This window comes from Phycomyces blakesleeanus (genome assembly GCF_001638985.1).
Source record: "Phycomyces blakesleeanus NRRL 1555(-) unplaced genomic scaffold PHYBLscaffold_44, whole genome shotgun sequence".
NCBI lineage: Eukaryota > Fungi > Mucoromycota > Mucoromycetes > Mucorales > Phycomycetaceae > Phycomyces > Phycomyces blakesleeanus.
The window spans coordinates 198,400-217,734 of NW_017265173.1; the positions used below are offsets into that span (position 1 = coordinate 198,400).

Genomic DNA, 19,335 nt, shown 5'->3' on the forward strand with positions numbered 1-19,335 from the left:
CTGCAAAACTATAAATATCACAATACTTGTATTTAATAAACATTGATTTCTCTTTGTCTTATTTTCTGACAATAAGTTCTCTTAATATTTAATGCTGTTGATATTTTACTTGTTTGATTATCTGAATATATTGAGTCAAGTCTATCAAGATTGATCAATAGTACTATTTTTTTCTTATTTTTTTCTTATTGATTTTATTATCTTTAATTCTACATTTTCTTTTGAGTTTGTCTTTTTCTCTCTTGTAAAAAAGAAAGGTTATTTCACATCTACAAACTCATTCAAATCTCGAAAACTGTGATAACATCATCTGTCAACATTTACCATAAACACAAGCACCACACATGTCAATTTGTATTGGATTGTGTTGAGCTGATAAATCAATAGTCAGATAATATAAAAACAGGCAAATAAGTACACTTGATAATAAAAAAGTATACTTAAAGAAGTACAATTAAACAGACAAAATAATATAGTAGATAAAAAATGATTTTATTATGAATAATTGCTATTGATATTGATACTGATTATTTGAAATGTTTGTCTTGAGGTCTTATTTGATATGATGTCTCATCTGTAAGAATGTTAATTGAATTATTGTTTCTGCTATATGAAAATGTAAGTAAGGGTCTGTTGTAAATGAGTATTGACTACTGCTGTAATTGAGAATAAGTCTGAAAGAAATAATATAAGGCCTCAGCTATTCCAGTCAAAGGTGTCTACCGATTACTTTATTATTTAACATACAGGTTTAGCATGCATGATAGTGATTATATTTCATATGATGATATCACCATAATATGAGATACATCATTAGATTATTATAAGCATAATTATAACTCATAAACACATTTACTTTTGATATTAATACTTCATTGGGACTACACACATTTATATAATTAATCATACATTAATTATCCCAAGATCACGTTGCTCTGATTAAGGCTCAGATAGGATCGATTACCTGACCCCAGTCATATAATTTTCCCAATCCAAAACAATATGAATAGCAGTAGTAGTTCAGTGTAGGAACCTCGTCAAACTTTGATATAAAATCTTTCTCAATAAACAAAACCTACACAAGTTCTCATGAATCTTCGTTCCTAATTTCAAATCTTGAATTCTTCCTCTTAAAAACTTCTTCAACTTCAACCACCACAACAGGGTCAAAGTAATTAATTACAAAAAGAGATTTGTTTGCTCTTTTCTTTTTTTGGAATAATTGATTTGAACCTCCTCTTTTGTTTAAGTTCCAGCTTGCCAGCTATGACTGTTGTAGGGAGAAAATAAAGCAAAATATAATATAGACAAAAGAATTTATAAGAACTTGTTTAGGTTGTTTATTTCAAAAGAAAAGTAAAGAATGATAAAATTCCCTTCTTTTTCTATACGGAACCATCTACTGATATTTATACGTTTTTCTAATTTGTAATTCAGTATGTGCTTAAGTAATCTTTATCATGATGAGTCATCTTCCAGAAGTATTGTTCTTCTAGAAAGATCCAGAAAGACCAATTGATATGATACTTCTCCAGTCAGATCAGTCCAAGAGTTTTGATAGAGAAGAGCATTTATGCTATTAGTAATATTTTAGTATTCCGACTCAGATACTCAGGTAATGTTTCATAATATTAAATAGTTATAGTTGTAGTTTCTCAATTAAGTATTTGTATAATAAAAGAAATATGTAGATGAAATATAATAATGTCCTATATATAATGTATATGTATTTGTATATCTCATGTCATGGTGATAATAATAAATAATCAATTATGTGTATGATGATCTGTGTATTAGATAATATCATAAAGGGAGATCCGTTTAACTGGAATAGCTGAAGATATTATTTTATCCTTCAGTCTTACTCTGAGATTCAGCAGTAATCAATACTCATTCACAATAATGATATTTGATGTGTGTGGTGTTTGTATTTGTAATAAATGTTGATACATAATATGTTATCACGGTTTTTGAGATTTGAATAGGTTTGTAAATATGAAATAATCTCTCTTTTTTACAAGAGAGAGAAAAATAAACTCAAAAGAGAATGTAGTGAGGTATTTCAGGTACGAAACAATAGAAAAATAATAAATTTGATAATAGAGATGTATAGAAATACTTTGAGACTGTATATAAGTTGTCCTTTATTCATAAATAAAAAATGTCTCTTTTTATAAGAAAACACAATTTGCTCTTGATATTATGTCTTAGTTTCTTAAGGTTTTCTTCTTTTACTATATTTAGTTATTAGAGTATATTTACTACTTAACTAGTATTAATGTTATAATTATGACATCAAGTAATAAATCATACTTCTTTAGCTTTTAGCTATTCTTTTTTCTTTTACACTAGAGCTTTAAGACTTCCTACTAATTTAGCTCCATATTGCTCTGACACAGTTTACCCAGCAATATCATATAATTATCTTAATAATCTTTAAGATATTATCTATAGTACTAACTATAATAATTATTGGACTGATTACTTAATTGTTTATATATATTTTATACTGACAAGATGATAGCTTCTACGCTATCCCAATATGAATATATTTTTATATGTGATAAATCCAACATTCAAGTATCTGGATACCACATGTAGAATTAAAGATAATAAAATCAATAAGAAAAAAATAAGAAAAAAACAGTACTATTGATCAATCTTGATAGACTTGACTCAATATATTCAGATAATCAAATAAGTAAAATATCAACAGCATTAAATATTAAGAGAACTTATTGTCAGAAAATAAGACAAAGAAAAATCAATGTTTATTAAATACAAGTATTGCGATATTTATAGTTTTGCAGTTGACTTATTGAATAATTAAATAAATAAAATTATAACAAAAATATAATAAAAGTTATATAATTGACAATTTATTAAATATAATTTGTTCTTTACTATTATTAAGTACAAATAAAATAAAATAATTATTAAGCCATAATCATGAAAATAATTATGCTTGTAAGAATATATAATAAAAATAATATTAATTCTGAGTTGATTTGTTTAGTTAAATATAATAAAAAAAAATAAGATACAATGTATGATTGCCTGAAGTTATTGATGATAGGATAATATTTTTTTGTTGTACTTATTGGTGTTTTACTCTACAAATAGAAAAATTGCTTTCTATTCAGCCTCGGCCGCCATTGAAAAATTAAACAAATAATAATAGAATATAATTTTTCTAGAATTATAAAGAATTCTGCAGTCACCGCACTGCCGGACAACGAAATTGTTGTAAACGGAACATTTGTATAACACCCCGTGTTAAAATATCAAAGCGCGGATGGTTAAGTGGTATAATCTTCGCCTGCCACGCGAAGGGCCCGGGTTCGATTCCCGGTCCGCGCAATCACTGTTTGTAACAGATCGCTTCTAATCTGGGTTGGTCTGTTTTTTACATATAACAAATTTCAGACATTATTTTGATGAATCTGTAAAATCTAAAGATAGTTAACCACATTACCTCTTTATGCGCAGTAACATCTTCCTGAGTATTAACCACAGTATAATAACTCTTCTTTTTGTTAAGTCTCGACTGGGTGTATCTTTCTATTATTTTAACTTGTATAAGTTTTGATAATAGATCACCACCAACTAGGACGTTGTGAATAAATAGGAACAGATAAAAATATAGAGAATTGAATGCTTTTTATTGATATAAATCTTGGAGTATTTATACAGATTTCTTAAAAGTGAAACTATCTAATCTAATTATTTTACCTAAGACATATTGGTTTTACATTTATGGAAGGCGATATAATATGTCTTGGTTAACAAAAAGTGGAATCAATCAGTATAATATTGAGGGTATATGTTAAAAGGAATAACTGATTGGATATCTGACTTAAGAATTTCTATCTACAATATCAACTCTAACATTATCTTCCTTCTAGCTTTGTGATCATCCTTGAGCACCAACATCAGGAGAGAGAAAAACAGGATTGACAGCATCTTGTAGGAGTACTGTTAATTCCCCAATCAGAAAAGAAAGTCACAAATTAAAAGATTCTTTGATTTTGATTTTTTTATAAAGACAATTTAAAAAAAAAATAACAATTAAAAATAAAATAAAAAAAAGATAGTAGTTGATAATATATAATTGATAATTGATAATAAAACAAAATAATAAAAAAAAATTGTGTTTGTCGAGGTGGACGGGATTGAGAGAAGGAGCTATATTCTTTCAGCTTGTTGTATGCAAACTTCAATGTATCTAAGAACTGGCTCATGTCTTTTGGCATTCTCTTGTACTCGGCTATTTTGCTGTCAAGTTCAACAGAGTATAATTGACAATACTTCATGATATCAGCTTTTATCTCATCAGAAAGAAGGGAAGTGTCAACTACTGGTTTAGTATCAGTATTAGATACATGGACAGCAGAGGAGGAGGAAAGACTTTGGCACAAAGAGTAGGTAATGTCTAGCATATGATTGATGAGAAAGATATGCTTGCAAAGCTTGGAAGTATCAGGGCAAGTGCAGTTTTGCAGAAAATTATTCTGTAGCTCAATGTTGTATATAACAAAATCAACTGTAAATGATCTGCAAGTGAATATAGTATCACTCAATTTCTCAACCATTTCCATTGCAGTATAGCTATCTAACATGTATATATTTTATCTTTTTTGCTCTTCTTGGCATATAAGGTGTACTGATTAGAATTCATATAACATCTTAATGTTCTTTTGTCTGTAGTCAAGAGTCAAGACTTTGGCCAGAAGATAAATAAGTCTATCTACTCGAAGAGATCTTGCATGTCCAAGATAGAAAGTCTTCAGCTGATTGTAATAAGACTCTATCAAATTATTGGTGTAAAAAGTTGCAGCCTATTGTTTATATTACATATTAGAAACAGGCTAATAATCAATAAAGTTTCATATCAATCTCTATACTTTGCATCATAATTCTTTTTTCCACACTCACATTCTGTTAAAATACAAAATAAAGTTCTTATATTCCCCAAAATTCATAAGAAATTCATTATAAAGTATATCATAGGCAACAGAAGTTGTTGCATGCATCATATTACTTAATACAGCATGAATACTGTTACGAGCTATGTTTGAAGCATGTGTTGAGTTTTGCACTTTAATCTATATTATAGTATTATATGAGATATACACAATTTTAAATAAATATACTACTTACATGCTTCTTTACATTAACTTCCCATGCTCTTTTAATATGCCAATGACATAACAGGATATTAACACTATTGCCAAAGACTTCTTCAATTGCACCAATTTCGATGGGACTGCAGTCAATCATTATTCTTTTCACCTTTAATGTAAAGGTGTTCTTTACCCATGTTAACTATTCACTCAAGGTCGAGGTATATTCATAATCAGCTATAAAGAAGCAGACAAGCGATTCCTTATTGGTGATAGGGTTTTGCACAACAATCGTAAACAGAAAGCAATCTTCAGGTCCTTTACCAGCTACAGTATTGAATGACTTGCTTGTTTTGTGTGTTGAGTCAATGTACCACTCTTCCGAATTCTCCAGAAACTAATACAATAATAAGATATATAAATAGATATATAGAATAAAATATAAATAATACATGTTATTTACTTCTTTCTGCCACTCAGAAACCCACAAAATAAGGAAGGGGCCATTCTTATGAACTGTGAAAAGAGTAGTATTTTCACTTTCATTCAACTTTTGAACTCACAGTTTGACACTTTTATAATGATCCACATGTTTTCTTGAGAGTTTCATCATTCGAGCATTGATAACATTTCTCACATATTAATAATCAATGAGAAGAGAAGAAGGGAAAGAAGATCTATTACCAGCTTGTTCAAGCTATGAAATTTTAAATAAGCAAAGTCTCTCAAAATATACTATATAATATTTACTTCAAGAAGTCTGTCATCACTCATTCTAAGCATGTTTTTGATGGATTTCCAATCCATGTTTTGGCTGACAAGCTCTTCTACCCATTGTTTTAATTCATCTGGCAATCTTGATGGACTGATCTCTTCAATCTTAAACGGATCATGATTTGGGTGCTGCCAGTTGTATTTGATACAAACAGTACCATCAGTCATGATATGCTTATAGATACTAGCAGAACAACCAATCTTGATGGACTTGATTGTTTTGACGCATTTCTTAGCAGACTGAGAAGTTTTTTTCACTTGTGGTTTTTCAGCATGATCACACAAGTAAACTACTGTCTTTACTTTGAGAGGATTTTCAAGAGGCTTCCCAATGAAGACCATGTTCTTCTCATGACTGTAAGATTGATAATAAACCCAATTGACATGTTTTTTAGCTATATCATTTAATCAATTTGTAAATTCATCTTCAGATGAAAGGTCAAAGGAGTCGACAGCTTCTATATAATTTGGAATTATGCAATTGTTGTAATTAGCAGCAATATTAAAGGTTGCCTTTTTGAGATTCGGTAAAAAAAAGGTGTGTTTGGAAAAAAAATATTAAGGGGTAAGCGTGTAATAAAAGTTTGCCCAAATGAAACAAATGAAAATAAATGTGTGACTTGCTTTTCTGATTGGGGAATTACTGTCACCGGAAAACACTGAAAAAATGGGCTCACATACACATGTGTAGAAATGAGTATACCAATGTGTTTAGTTTAAAAATATGCATGGATTTGGGTGACCTGTAAACTATGGGCAGAGTATCTTAGACACTAGGTTTGTGACGAGCTGAACACTAGTGTGATGTCAAAGCAAGGTACCACAGATATGATCAATTTGTATTCTCCATATGGTAATTACGTATGTACACTATAGGTGTTTATGTAAATCTTATAGTTTTATTAAAATACTTTAAAGTGCAAGCTGATCCTGGATCTGATGGGGTTCTCCTTACTATAGTTACACATATCTTTGACACTAGAGTATAGATACCTATATACTACTTTTTGTTCAAATATATCCAATCACAAAAGCCTCTTTATTGCTCTCAGCCTGTAACATACTCTTGTAAATTTGATATCCCATAATTATTGGGTTGTTTTGGTTTTATTTTAGTTTATTGAAAAAGAATAATAAAATAATTCTAGGTTGATAGTCTTGTGATAGTATTATATATTTTGGCTACTTCTTCCGCAGGCTCCTTGATACTGTTTTATTTTGAGAATTGCTGTATGAAAAAAAGCACTAAAAAATGAAAATAATGGGCTTTTTTGTTAGGATGCAACAGCCTTTGAAAAAATATGGGCAATATATTAATTACATAGTTTTGATAGTATACTTTTCAGTAATTTTTGCAAATTAATATATATTTAATATATACTTACATTGAAAACACTAGAAACAAATTGGTTTAACAAAAAGACACTGGAAATGTTAAACATGGCGTTTGTTCCAATTTTCTTTGACTATAAAAAGAATCAGAGGAAATTAATTCAGATAAATTAGGCAATAAAATAATTAATTTACATACCCAAAGCAAAACAATTTATATGTAAACATCAATAGTACTTGTCAAAAGGTGATATAGTCTCTAGTAGAATATTGTATTACATTAATATACAGCATAGATAATATTGTAGTACAAATAAAAAGAATAAAAGAAAAAGAAGACTTACCATGTCAATGACGGTAACATGGGATGATAGTTCTTGATGCATGTCATGTTTGAGAGAGGGTTGTTCATCTATAATAAAAGTCATATTTTTTTAGATAAATATAAAAAGTAAATAAAAATAAAGTAAAGTAAAATAAAATATTACCATTTTCATGACTGTGTTTAATTACAGAGAGTATTTTTGGCAATATGGTCTATAAGAAAGAAAAAAAAAGTTAGAATAATTTTATAGGATGATGGCATAAAGTATATTTACTAACCTTGGCTAATCCGGATGGCCATTGTGAAGAGGATGCATCAGAAGTTAAAACGCGAGTGTCTATGACAACATAAACAATTATTATTTTTTAGTTGTATGTATATATATAGTATTTTAAAGAGATTGTCTTACCAAAGAAAAATGGAGGGATATAAAAATGTAAGAGAGGCAGAGTAAGTGTGTGCTTGCCTATTGCAGTGAAATGAATTAATTATTTTATTTTTTGTAAGGAAGTATTTTATTTTGCCAAGAAAATATGTCTTACCAGAAAAACACGTGAATATAATAAAAGTTGGAAAGAGAGAGAGAAAAAATGAATTCAAGAAAAAATGAAACAAAACCGAAATCAGAAAAAAAAGAATAAAAAAGACAAAAGGACAAAACGGGAAATAGGAAAGACAAGATAAAAAAAGAAAAGAAAAGAAGTGTATGTGTTTGAAACAAAAAAGAAAAAAAAACCAATTGAGTCCAAAAAGATAATATAATGACGGATTGTCATCCCAAAGTTACAAGAGGATACTTTTGATATATTTACAGTTCCATTTAGTATACTTATATAAAGAAGTTGTTTAGAATATCATAACACTTCTTGCTTACACACACACACACTCTCTCTTTCACTTCTTCACTTGCTCACATACATACTTGCTTGTATGTAAAAAATAAATCATTAATTTGAAATCAAACATTGTGAATTAAAAGTTAAAAATTAAATAACTAAAAAATATACTTTATTTAATATTATAGATCATGACTGGAATACGCCAAATTGCTTCTAATTCATCTGATGAATACAAAAATCTTTTAGCTAAGATGAAAGAAATGGAGAAATCTATGGTCGATGTATGTGGTGAACTCACCACGATGCATAAAGCCATTTGTGCTGGCTTTGGACAAGGAATTGGATCCCAGACATCTGCTTCTGTTCCTTTTGATAATCCTTCTGTTGCTGCCAGTTCCATTGTCAGAATTCCTGCTGGTATTGCTTCTGAAATCAGCTGTGAAAACAAGGACAAAGTCTTTGTAAGTATTACTATATCCAATATTCTAACCATTAATCATTTTTGTTAAATAGAAGTTTATTTGAGAGTACATGCGGAGGGACAAATTTACTTCCAATGATCCTGCCCTTGTCAGTGCCAACGAGGCAAAGCCAAGGTGGAAAACAGATGTCTTCTTTAATAGAAGCCCTAACAAGGAGATTGTTGCCAATCTTCTTGGTTACCTGCTCCCAAAGTTTGTTGGGCAGGGTATAAAAACAAGCGAATTCCATACTATGGTGCACACAAACTTCCGGAGCACAACTCATAAGAACAGAGAAGATCCTATGGTGCGAGCTGCCACTAACGCTTGTGGAAGATGAGCTGCAAGAGAAACTGAAGTGAGTGTTGTTTTATATTTCATCCCAAATTTAACCATAGAATTAATATTAATATATATATAAAATTACAGCACTTCAACTGCCGCATAATGGCATATGTGTTAAACAAAGATGTCATTGATACTTTAATGAAGAGAAACTGTTCTAGGCTGATGATCAGATCAGCAATGTCTGAAGGCGAGTCAGAGGATGAGTTTCCTGGGAGACCTTGCAAGCACATTGTAAAGGTTACCCGTCCTTTTTGGAGAAGTGATGAGGTAAATAATTTTGCAAGAAATAATTTTCTATATTTGAATAATATTTAACATATTATATATAAATATGGTTTTAGTTTAACAACCTCATCTTCAACATTGATGGGATTGTGAAAGAAAACTTGGGTAACAACATTTGCCAGTTGTTAGACAGAAATCTCGCCAGCCTGTCTGAGAAACCAGTTCCCAATGATGTCGCGTTATGTTTCCCTCCGTGGACCCTTAGAGATGGGCCACAATAAAAATAATAAAAATCATTGTTTATCTCATCTTATTTATTCTCATCTTCACAAACTCAATGCTGACGATTTATATAGAGATAGTAATTATTTTTCTCTGCCCTTTTTTGTTATTGTCATTTGCTTTACTTTTTCTTTTTTAAAAAAGAAAGAAAAGAAAGAAAAGATATTTATTATTGTTTTTTTTAAGCATAAAGCTTTTTTGGTAAGGCAATTACCAGTTTTTTTTGGACAAGTCCTGTTGTATGATTAGCAATTGCTACTTCTAAAGAGATTCTATGTACAGGCAAAATTGAATGATAGTTTGATGGCAAAGGTGTTGAACCACAAATATCAACTCCATCTTTCTCTCGTGATTTATCTCCAAGTAATAGTAGCCAGTTGACAAAAGCAAATACATGTTGATCATGATGAGTGGAATCGGCTTTATAGTAGGGTGACGTTGGAGGAGAAGTAAACAAATGAATGAAGATATACTTGATTTGACAAGTGAAGGTTGTTTCTGTACTTTCATCACTGCCAAGAAACAATGATTGGACATATGATCTGTGGCCAGTGGTGTCATTATTGCCATAGTACACTTGGCCAAGAATATTGATTGATTTCAACTTTATAATCTGATTGTCAACAAAGAATGGAGAGGCAGCAGCATTTTGATAATGGACGAGATCAGGAGTGAGGTACGCAAGTTTGTAGTATTCCAACAAATGGGGATAATCAATATCACCTATTGAAGAAGATTTACTAACTGAAAGTGGGAAGGATGTAGGTGGGAGAGGTTCGTTGCCTAAGATAGGAATTCTGGTAGTTTCAGAAGAATCCACAAATGCTTGCAAAATGAATGGTGGCTGAACAATTGTGGAGAAGGCAGATGGCGAGGTAAGGACAGGTGTGGATGAACAGACAAGTTTGGAAAGGACAGGAAGAAAGGGAGCTTGAGTGAGACATGTGAGAGCAGAATTAACAAAATCACTTTTGTATATATCTTCAACAAAGCATCTCATAAATGTGGCTTCAAAACTGTTCTTGCCGTTTGTGCTGATATTCTTGAGTAGGCCATTGTATCTCTCAAATGCAAAGAGCCAATAACTATATACTGGTCAAAAATCGAGAATAGTTTCTCGAATATGGAGGTGTCAGTGCATATTACAGGTAAGGATTGTGGTGGTGTAAATTTCGTTGCATTTTTCACAAAATTTTTTGAGATGTCTATGGGCAGTATTAATATCATCAAATGTAATGCTGGGCTTTACAAGGTGACGGCATGCATGGACAAAATCAATCCAGTTATTGAAATGCAAGGATGAGAGCACTGACTTCAACACCACAGAAGAATATATCAATACCCACAACTTCCACTCGTCCGCTTTCATAAATGCAAATTTTTTGCCAATTTTGCTTTTCAATGCAGTATATTCCCTTGGTATAATCATCTTATCAGCTATCTTTTGCATGGCGATGAAATCTCTGTCTCCAAGAACACCATGTTCGATCCACTGATCCATCATTCTTTTTGCTGTCCCCAAGAACAAGTTGTGCATGGGATCAATGATCGTTCCATGTACTAGATCAAAGTATCCAAGGCGGTGCAACTGCGACCATCGAATACCATTTTCGATTTCCAGATGCTGCCTTTCTGAGATGGTAACTGCGTTCTTCCACTTCTCAGCATGCAGCCTATTCTCCTCACAGTTACGATGACACCACTCAGACTCTTTAAATCCACGGAAATCAACCTTGTTTGTGCTGTCAAGGCGAGTGAAATGATGGTTGCACTTAAAGCATGCGCAAGTGCTATTATGCGCAGTAAATCTGCTGGTCTTTCTGGCAGCTGGGATGTCGCAGGCAACCATCATCAATGCAGCACAAATCACTTCACCAGCAGGAGACTCGAATGTTGGGATTCTTACCCCACGATACAGCTGTATCAACTCATCTACCATTGGCTCAAGATAGTTATTTATCTCATTGGTTTTAGGCTCCTTGGGACCAGACATAAGTCTTACAAGGATTACGTTCTTGGCTTTAAACTGGTCACTGCGAGACAAGTTGTTAATAGCCAAGTAGATTGCACTACAGGAGTATGTAACTTTATCAAACGGCCGGAACCAGTCGATATTGAGTGTCAGCATCAGCAAACGAGGCTGCTCAACAAATGAAGCACCATTACTATCCTTGAGTTCTTTCCAAACTGCACCATTGTACACATCGCACATTGTGTCTACTAATTTTGGCTCTGTATTCCATTGACATATCTTTTCTTTGAAGCCTGAATGATTAAAAAGAATCTTGAACGCATTTTTGATGGACTGGTAATGGAAACTATACTTGGGAACCAAAGCACTAGACGAAGATTTCTTTGTCAATTCACAGTTACAAGCTGCATGAGCACCTGTCTTTACAAAGACGCAGCGAGGAGGGACAGATTGATTTTCTTTGTAAATTGCATGGCAATCCTTGCAGGCCACAAATCGTCTTATGCCCTTGGAGAGCTCACAAAATCCCGTCATACACTGAAGACCAGGCAGACTTGTGGGAAGCTGGAAGTCCTGCTTGTAAATCTTCAAAAGCTTGTTGATGAACTCAATCAAGACAACTGCACTCTTGTTGACTATGTAGCGGGATGCAAATAGTATAGTGAATGTTGCAATGAATCTGTGTACAGAATTCTCAGGCATACTGCTGTTTGAAAACATGTCTATTTAAAAATATAAAAAAATATTAATTTTTTTGACTTTTTTTTTTAGATTTTTTTTGACTTTCATATGAACATTCAGTGTCAACTTCTTCAACATCAATATCAACAGTATCTTCGACATTCTCATTGCTCTCATACTCAAAGTCCATGTCATTGAAATTGACATCGACCTCATAGTTAACTGACATAGGGGAAATATCCAAAACGGGTAAGTCAGACTGACGTGCAAGAACTTCTACGGATTCAGATTCTTGGACTACAATAGCTACAAATATGGAATATAATAAGAAAGTTGTTTTTTTTTGATACCCAAATAAAAATGTCTTACACTCCACATCAATGTTCATTACATGTCTCTGCGCACCAGTGTTTAATATAAAAGCTATTAGTATATAAAAATGCAAATTTTATATTATAAATAACATACCAAGTTCACTTCTGATAGCATCTTTTAAAGCTGCTTTCTTGCCATGACACTGGGCAGTTCTCTTTGACACTAAGATGTATCTATTATAATTTTTAATACACTTGGTACAATAGCACTCTTCAAAGTTTTGTTCGATAGTAGAAGACATGATGTTTGTGTTTTTTTAATAATGAAATAAAAGGGAAACAGGTGTTACATTTATCTATTCACGAAGACTTTATAGTAATAAATAAAATAACTTTTGTTGCTTGTTATATCCGAGCCAATAGAATGTAGTAAAAGCAGGTTTTTTTTATTTGAACACAAAAAGCGGTACTGAGATGAAATATACTCTACATATACACTATTACTGAATTATTTCAGCACTAGTATATTCAGGGGTGTTTTTCCAGTGAAATCTTAATAACTGAAAATAAAATGGTATCTAACCGCAGAAATTTCTGAAAAACTGAAAATCTCAATAACTGAATTTCAAGCTTTTCCTTGGCTCTATACAAAAAAAAACTTTTTTTTATTTTTATTTTTTTTTGGTTGGGTAAACCCATGAGAAGAAATTTTACCCCTTCCTTTGAGACAGAGGACAGGACACCAGAAAGGCTCTGGTAGCACTGTAAATTGGCTAATAAAATAAATGTTCTTAAATGTGTGAAGAAGCTTAATATGTAAACATTCATTATTCTTCAACACGTTCTTTATCCAAATATATTAAAACAACAGGACAAGACTATATCTTGATAGAAACGTTTAAGATATTAAATTTTTTTTTTGGTATATATACCCCAGTGTCTTAATAAAAGTTTCTCAGTTATCTTTCTTCCTCGATTTTAACACCCTTTTTATTTTCAAAAAAAAATGCCTACTTCCAACAACTCCCTCGAATCTGTTATGGACAAGCACTGTGAAATGGTCAGTCACAGCGGTTCTGCAGACCAAACCCAGTTTTCTGGAATTGCTTTCAACCCCTTGTGCAATTTCAATCAAGAGATTGTCAACGAAATGCATGGAGAAGTTGTACTCCGATCTGTGACAGATGTCTTTGTCAACCATGCCAATATGGAATGGACCTGTACCTTGGACAGAAACCCAGCAGTTACAAGCCTCCTAAGTCTCAGAAGTTTTTTGCCAACTGAAGTCAACGAGGCTACTACCAAAACCATTGTTGCACAGAAGCCAAAGACGAATCTGCTGGAAAAGGTCGACCTTAATTCAGTTTCCAATGCAGAAAGCATAGGTCGAGGTTCGTACTGAAAGTACAACCAAAACCAGATGAACAAGTTCTTCTCCTTGTTTTTTTTTGGAGAACCAGACTGCTGCTGCTGCTGCCAGGGAAACAGGCATCAATGTCCGGACTGCCCAGAGAGAAAATCCAGGCCGATTTTGATGCTGCCATGGTGGAGACTGATGAGTCCAATGGGCTGGAGACGATGGAGGTTGAGGAGGTTTCTGCGTCTAAAGAACGAAAACATGGCAACCAAAAGTTGTTCCCTGTGCACTCTGCTTTTCTTTTGAAGTTTTCAAAAATAAATCAGATGTTATCTTGAAACAAGCAAGGATAGCTGTCATGGAAGAGTTCTCTGGGGTGCAGATTACCAAATCAGCAATCCAGAAGCACTTGGTGAAGAAGTGTGTCCTGACAATGAAGAAGTTGGAGAAGCTGCCTGAGAAGAGAGATAACGCCAGCACAATTGAGATGAGACAAGACCCCATTTTGGAGTGACAACAACTTGCAGATTTCAACTATCTGTCAAACTGTGTGTTCATTGATAAAGCAGGCTTCAACATGCATATCAAGAGAACTTTTGGCCGTTCTGTCAGTGGCACCCCAGCCAAGACAACTGTCCCGATGCAGAGAGGTGTGTCCATCACCATCCTTGCTGCAATGTGCGAGAGAGGGATTGTCAGCCTCTCATTGAAGAAACCCACTGCAGTCATAACCAAGAAGAAGAGAAAGTTGAACATATACACCAATGTTGAGGTGAATGGCCAAATTGATACCAGGACCCAGCACTACCTCAACTTTCTTAGTCATACAATGGACGTTCTGGACAGCCAGAGTATGCAAGAATGTTATCTCATCATAGATAACACTTCTATCCATAAGGCTGATGAGATGAAAGACTTTATTTCTTCCCGTGGGTACAAGTGGGCATATCTTTCTGTGTATTCACCTTTCCTGAATCCAATTGAGAAAATGTGGTCCAAGATCAAGTTAGATGTCTGCAGAGAAGAGATTGCAGAGTCAGATGATCTTATCTTAAGGATTACAGAATCAGCTAAGACTGTCACCCTTTCGGACTGTTTGGGTTGGATCAACCATGCTATTTCATTCTTTTCTTGCTGTTTAAACAGAGAGCAAAAGCTTTAAGTATGTCTTTGATATCTTTATTTAAGCTCTTTACACTCTATGTCTTTTTTTATTTTATTTTTATTTTTTATTACTTTATGTCCCTCTTTTTCTTATTTTTTTACCACTTTATATCCCTCTTTTTTTTATTTGTTTTACTACTTTATACTTTTCTGTTTTTACTACTTTGTATTTCATTATATCTTACTTCTTATTATGTGTTCTATTTCTCTATCAACTAATTATGTCTAATAAAAATATCCATGTTTTATGCCAAGAAAATACAACGTTTACAAAAAAAAGTATGACGTTTACAAAAAAAATACTATAGTTATATAAAAAAATTGTAAGGCATAAAGATAAAAAATTTGAGTGCCATGTACCCTTCCGCCAATAGTAAAAGGGGGGGAGCAAATTCAGTTGGCAATGGGAGCAAATTCAATTGCTATAGAAGCCAATCAGATGTGAATGAGTTCTAATTAGATGGAAACGGATGCTAATTAGATGGAAATAGGCGACAGTTGAATGGATAAAACCAGTGTATAAGCTGATGACAGCTGATCTGATATATATAAGCTGTTAATTACTAATTGGATATATATATAAGCTGTTGTCCGCCAATTGCATATATATAAGCTAATGAAAGGTAATTTGCACTATATATAAACATATGATATCCAGTCTGATATATATATAAGTGGATCACAGCCAATCTGATACATATATAAGCTGATAACAGTCAATCTCATACATATATAAGCTGAGCACTTCTGATCTAGTATATATATAAATAAATGATAACTGATCTGATATATATACAAGCAGATAACAGCTAATCTGATATATATATAAGCTGACAATAGCCGATATGCTATATATATAAGTTGTTGATAGCTGATATACTATATATAAGCTGAAAATGACAGATAAACTGTATATATGACATATTTATAGTTGATCTAATATATATATAAACTGATAACAGTTAATTCAATATATATATAAGCTGATAACAGTAGATATACTATATATATGAGCTATTGATAGCTAATTGGCACTATATATAAATGAATAATAACTGATCTGATATATATAGACTAATGATAATAGCTTTCACTGGGGAATTAGATTTCTATACATATGCAATAGTATAGGAAATTCTGAGTAACAGAATAATTAAATTCTGAAATTTGGCATTTATAGATTCCGTTTGCAATATGTTATGTTACCTGTGAGTTGTCCATGTAACTTCTGAACTTATAATGATCCATATAGAGATGTAAGATTCTTTTAAACTATTTAATCGCAGAGAGAATAATTAAATTATGACATCTTTTTTTTTGGATGTTACATTAAATTAAACTTGATTTGAAACAGAGATTCCCATAAAAAATCTATTTTTGATAGAAAACTGTCTACTGAAATAGTAGAATTCTATTGGATTACTTTACAGAGAAAACTGTCTACTGAAATAATAATATTCTATTGGATCATTTAACAGAAGAAACAGGATTTATGTATACTGTCTTCTGAATCTAAACACTTTTATTGGACAATTATACATGACTAAACTATAGGATTCACACATGCCATACTACTGCAATACTTCTTGCACTTCATTTTAAATATTTTTATAGGGATTGTTTTGGAAAAATTGTTTTTATTTAAAAAAAAGCTTCTTGCTTATAATATGTACGGCTTGACAATATATAGTCTGATCTAATATATAGGCTACTACATAATTAATATAATAACAAACCGTTTCATATATTATAATATATAAATACTTTCAATATGATAGAATCCTAAAAAGAAACACGTGTTTATGGTATTTCACTAATAAGAGAAGGCTAAAAAATTATTCAATTATATTAGATTATATAAATATTTATTTTTCTTTAATTTAAATAATATGGTTACTTACCAGTACTTTCGTCAGAACCAGGCATATTGCACATTGACTGTTGTTCTGAAAGGTTTAATAAAACGCATTAGTAAAGATCATGGAATAAAGTTTGGCTTTATTACTTACCAAAGAAAACCGGTTTTCAAAGACAAGCCATTCAATCAAGTACATAGAAATGTTGGCAGTACTAACAAAGATAGAAAATAAACAAAATTAGATATAAGAATAAAATAAATAAATACACTATTCAGACTTACCGGATAAATTTCTGCTGTTGGTATGTCTTTATGATGAGCTGAGGAGAGAAAAAGAAAATAATTAATAAAGAAATACATTCACAATAACCGCGTTATACCTATTTGTTCTTGTCCATTAATCAACACGGCAAAGACTTGTAATACTATCAGCAACCACAATAATAATAAAAGAAAAAACATTAAGAATAAATATAACAATAGAATAATAAAAACAAATTGCTTACCAGAATGTGAACTCAAATATATCAACCAAAATAAAAGTAAATAAAGCGGAAAAGAAACAGGAAAAAAAAATAAGAAAAAAATAAAGAAAAAGAAGAAAAAAAAGTGGGCTTTCAAACAGAAGGCAGTTTAGATGAGAATTGACTCTAGTAAAATACAATAGTAATAAAATGAATAGTCTGAAATTATATTGTAACACTAAGTTCTATGTTGAATATTAAAGAAGTTGTTTAAGGTTATAAAAGATTTTATAGAAAATAATATATAATCCCTTCCTTTTCTCAGCTATTTCATAAATCTACTTTATATTAACTTATTTTGTATGTATATCTTTGATTAAACAAAAATAAATATATTTCAACCCATACATTTATTTTATTTTAATAATTTATTAATGTATAAAACTTTAATAAAAATACAATAAAGAAAAAATGTCTTCCAATAGCAGCAGAAAAACAGACCATAAAGGAAAAGGAAAAGCATCTGCAAGTATATCTACCTCTGCAAACCGTGTTTTGGCTGGCCATGTTGGACCTCAAGAAATTGCCCCCAGTTTCTCATCCACAACTATCCAAGATCAGCAATACGCAGAAATTGTTGAAATGTTTAGCAAAGTAAACAACAGTATCAACGGTGTCAAGGATGACATTGCTGCTGTCAATAGCAACATGACAGCCTTTAAAAACAGGATGGGCGTTGTTGTTGACACGTCTGGAAAGACATATACGGCATTTGCAGACTTTGCAACTGCCTATACCAACAATCAGACTGGTATGGCTAGTTTAGGACCATCTCTGATGCCATCCTATGTCCCCCAGACCTCCCTCAGTGATGCCAAGGTTTCTGTCATTATCTTGGTAATTAATATTAATATATGTTAGTATCAACAACTTATTAAACAACCTGTCACTGGAAAAGAGGCGCGGTTTTCTTATGTGTAAAACTGTAATTAATTATGTGAAAAGACCAGGTTTTACGATGTGATCAGATAGTTTTTACAAGTGTATGAAGCTGGCTTACTCATAGGTGGTAAGACCAACTTTCGAACATAGGAAAAGGTCAGAACAGCAGGATAGTAGGATGTGTTTGCATTTTCTGTATATGGGTTTTTACCACATGCACTAAAACGGCAACTCAGAATTACGTTTTGTTGTAATATATCCTACTGCTCTCCGATTAAAAGAACGATAAATGAAAGATTGATTATACGGATATGCCAGTTTTTACAGGGTTTTGTTGTATTTGAATTTATTTTATCCAATCTTAGAGACTTCTTCTTGTACTGTTTGCTTCCATACACTTCTCCGATCTTTAATTTATTTATAATAATTATTGGTTTATTTTGTTTTTATTAGAAAGAAAAGAATATTCTTAGGTTTATAGTACAGTAGTTATATTTAATATTCAGGAACGTTCTGGCTAGTGTTCTATCCTTCATACAATTTGAAATGGCCAATGTTCTGATAAAACAAGTATTCTCCAAACAATATCTCCCAGAGAAAAGCCCAGTTGTGTGTTGCTTGCTTGTAAATGGTTGTTCTATGAAATTAGAAAAGTGTTAGCTGTTTGAACAAGAAATCGTGGATATTAAGAATATATATATGTAATTATGCTTGCAATATAATAGCTTACCAGAGACAAAAAGAAAAGGCGTCATGAATGCGAACCATAGTACTCAATATACTTTATTTGGCTATAAAAATGCTGAAAAATTTTTATTTTTTGTGAACTGTGTGGTAGAATATTTCATTTACCTACCTGAAGCAAAAGAATTTA

At 31.9% G+C, this 19,335-nt stretch overlaps 6 protein-coding genes and 1 non-coding gene across 7 annotated transcripts; 5 read left to right on the forward strand and 2 right to left on the reverse strand.

Annotated features, from left to right (window-relative positions):
* The first annotated feature begins 3,289 nt into the window (after positions 1 to 3,289).
* Positions 3,290 to 3,360, forward strand: PHYBLDRAFT_t298. The gene has a single exon. It is a non-coding gene; the product is annotated as a tRNA-Gly (tRNA).
* A 553-nt stretch (positions 3,361 to 3,913) lies between these two features.
* PHYBLDRAFT_153416 (hypothetical protein) lies at positions 3,914 to 6,239 on the reverse strand (the record flags this gene model as incomplete). Its single annotated transcript, XM_018433143.1, has 9 exons — positions 3,914 to 3,975; positions 4,169 to 4,608; positions 4,684 to 4,838; positions 5,049 to 5,105; positions 5,161 to 5,266; positions 5,327 to 5,520; positions 5,587 to 5,639; positions 5,808 to 5,820; positions 5,874 to 6,239. 9 exons carry the CDS (start codon positions 6,237 to 6,239, stop codon positions 3,914 to 3,916), a joined length of 1,446 nt encoding a protein of 481 aa, XP_018283554.1.
* A 975-nt stretch (positions 6,240 to 7,214) lies between these two features.
* On the reverse strand, positions 7,215 to 8,330 carry PHYBLDRAFT_72281 (hypothetical protein; the record flags this gene model as incomplete). The annotated part of the gene is made up of 7 exons (XM_018442626.1): positions 7,215 to 7,235; positions 7,283 to 7,363; positions 7,574 to 7,641; positions 7,718 to 7,766; positions 7,833 to 7,891; positions 7,964 to 8,020; positions 8,291 to 8,330. 7 exons carry the CDS (start codon positions 8,328 to 8,330, stop codon positions 7,215 to 7,217), a joined length of 375 nt encoding a protein of 124 aa, XP_018283555.1.
* Positions 8,331 to 8,581: 251 nt separating this feature from the next.
* PHYBLDRAFT_72280 (hypothetical protein) lies at positions 8,582 to 9,708 on the forward strand (the record flags this gene model as incomplete). The annotated part of the gene is made up of 4 exons (XM_018442625.1): positions 8,582 to 8,854; positions 8,922 to 9,161; positions 9,284 to 9,469; positions 9,544 to 9,708. The coding sequence occupies 4 exons, from the start codon at positions 8,582 to 8,584 to the stop codon at positions 9,706 to 9,708; spliced, it is 864 nt and encodes a 287-aa protein (XP_018283556.1).
* Positions 9,709 to 13,682: 3,974 nt separating this feature from the next.
* Positions 13,683 to 14,492, forward strand: PHYBLDRAFT_176109 (hypothetical protein; the record flags this gene model as incomplete). Its single annotated transcript, XM_018437659.1, has 3 exons — positions 13,683 to 14,067; positions 14,157 to 14,307; positions 14,360 to 14,492. The coding sequence occupies 3 exons, from the start codon at positions 13,683 to 13,685 to the stop codon at positions 14,490 to 14,492; spliced, it is 669 nt and encodes a 222-aa protein (XP_018283557.1).
* A 118-nt stretch (positions 14,493 to 14,610) lies between these two features.
* PHYBLDRAFT_153421 (hypothetical protein) lies at positions 14,611 to 15,195 on the forward strand (the record flags this gene model as incomplete). Its single annotated transcript, XM_018433144.1, has 1 exon — positions 14,611 to 15,195. The coding sequence occupies one exon, from the start codon at positions 14,611 to 14,613 to the stop codon at positions 15,193 to 15,195; it is 585 nt and encodes a 194-aa protein (XP_018283558.1).
* A 2,795-nt stretch (positions 15,196 to 17,990) lies between these two features.
* PHYBLDRAFT_176110 (hypothetical protein) lies at positions 17,991 to 18,611 on the forward strand (the record flags this gene model as incomplete). The annotated part of the gene is made up of 2 exons (XM_018437660.1): positions 17,991 to 18,416; positions 18,552 to 18,611. 2 exons carry the CDS (start codon positions 17,991 to 17,993, stop codon positions 18,609 to 18,611), a joined length of 486 nt encoding a protein of 161 aa, XP_018283559.1.
* Positions 18,612 to 19,335: the final 724 nt, after the last annotated feature.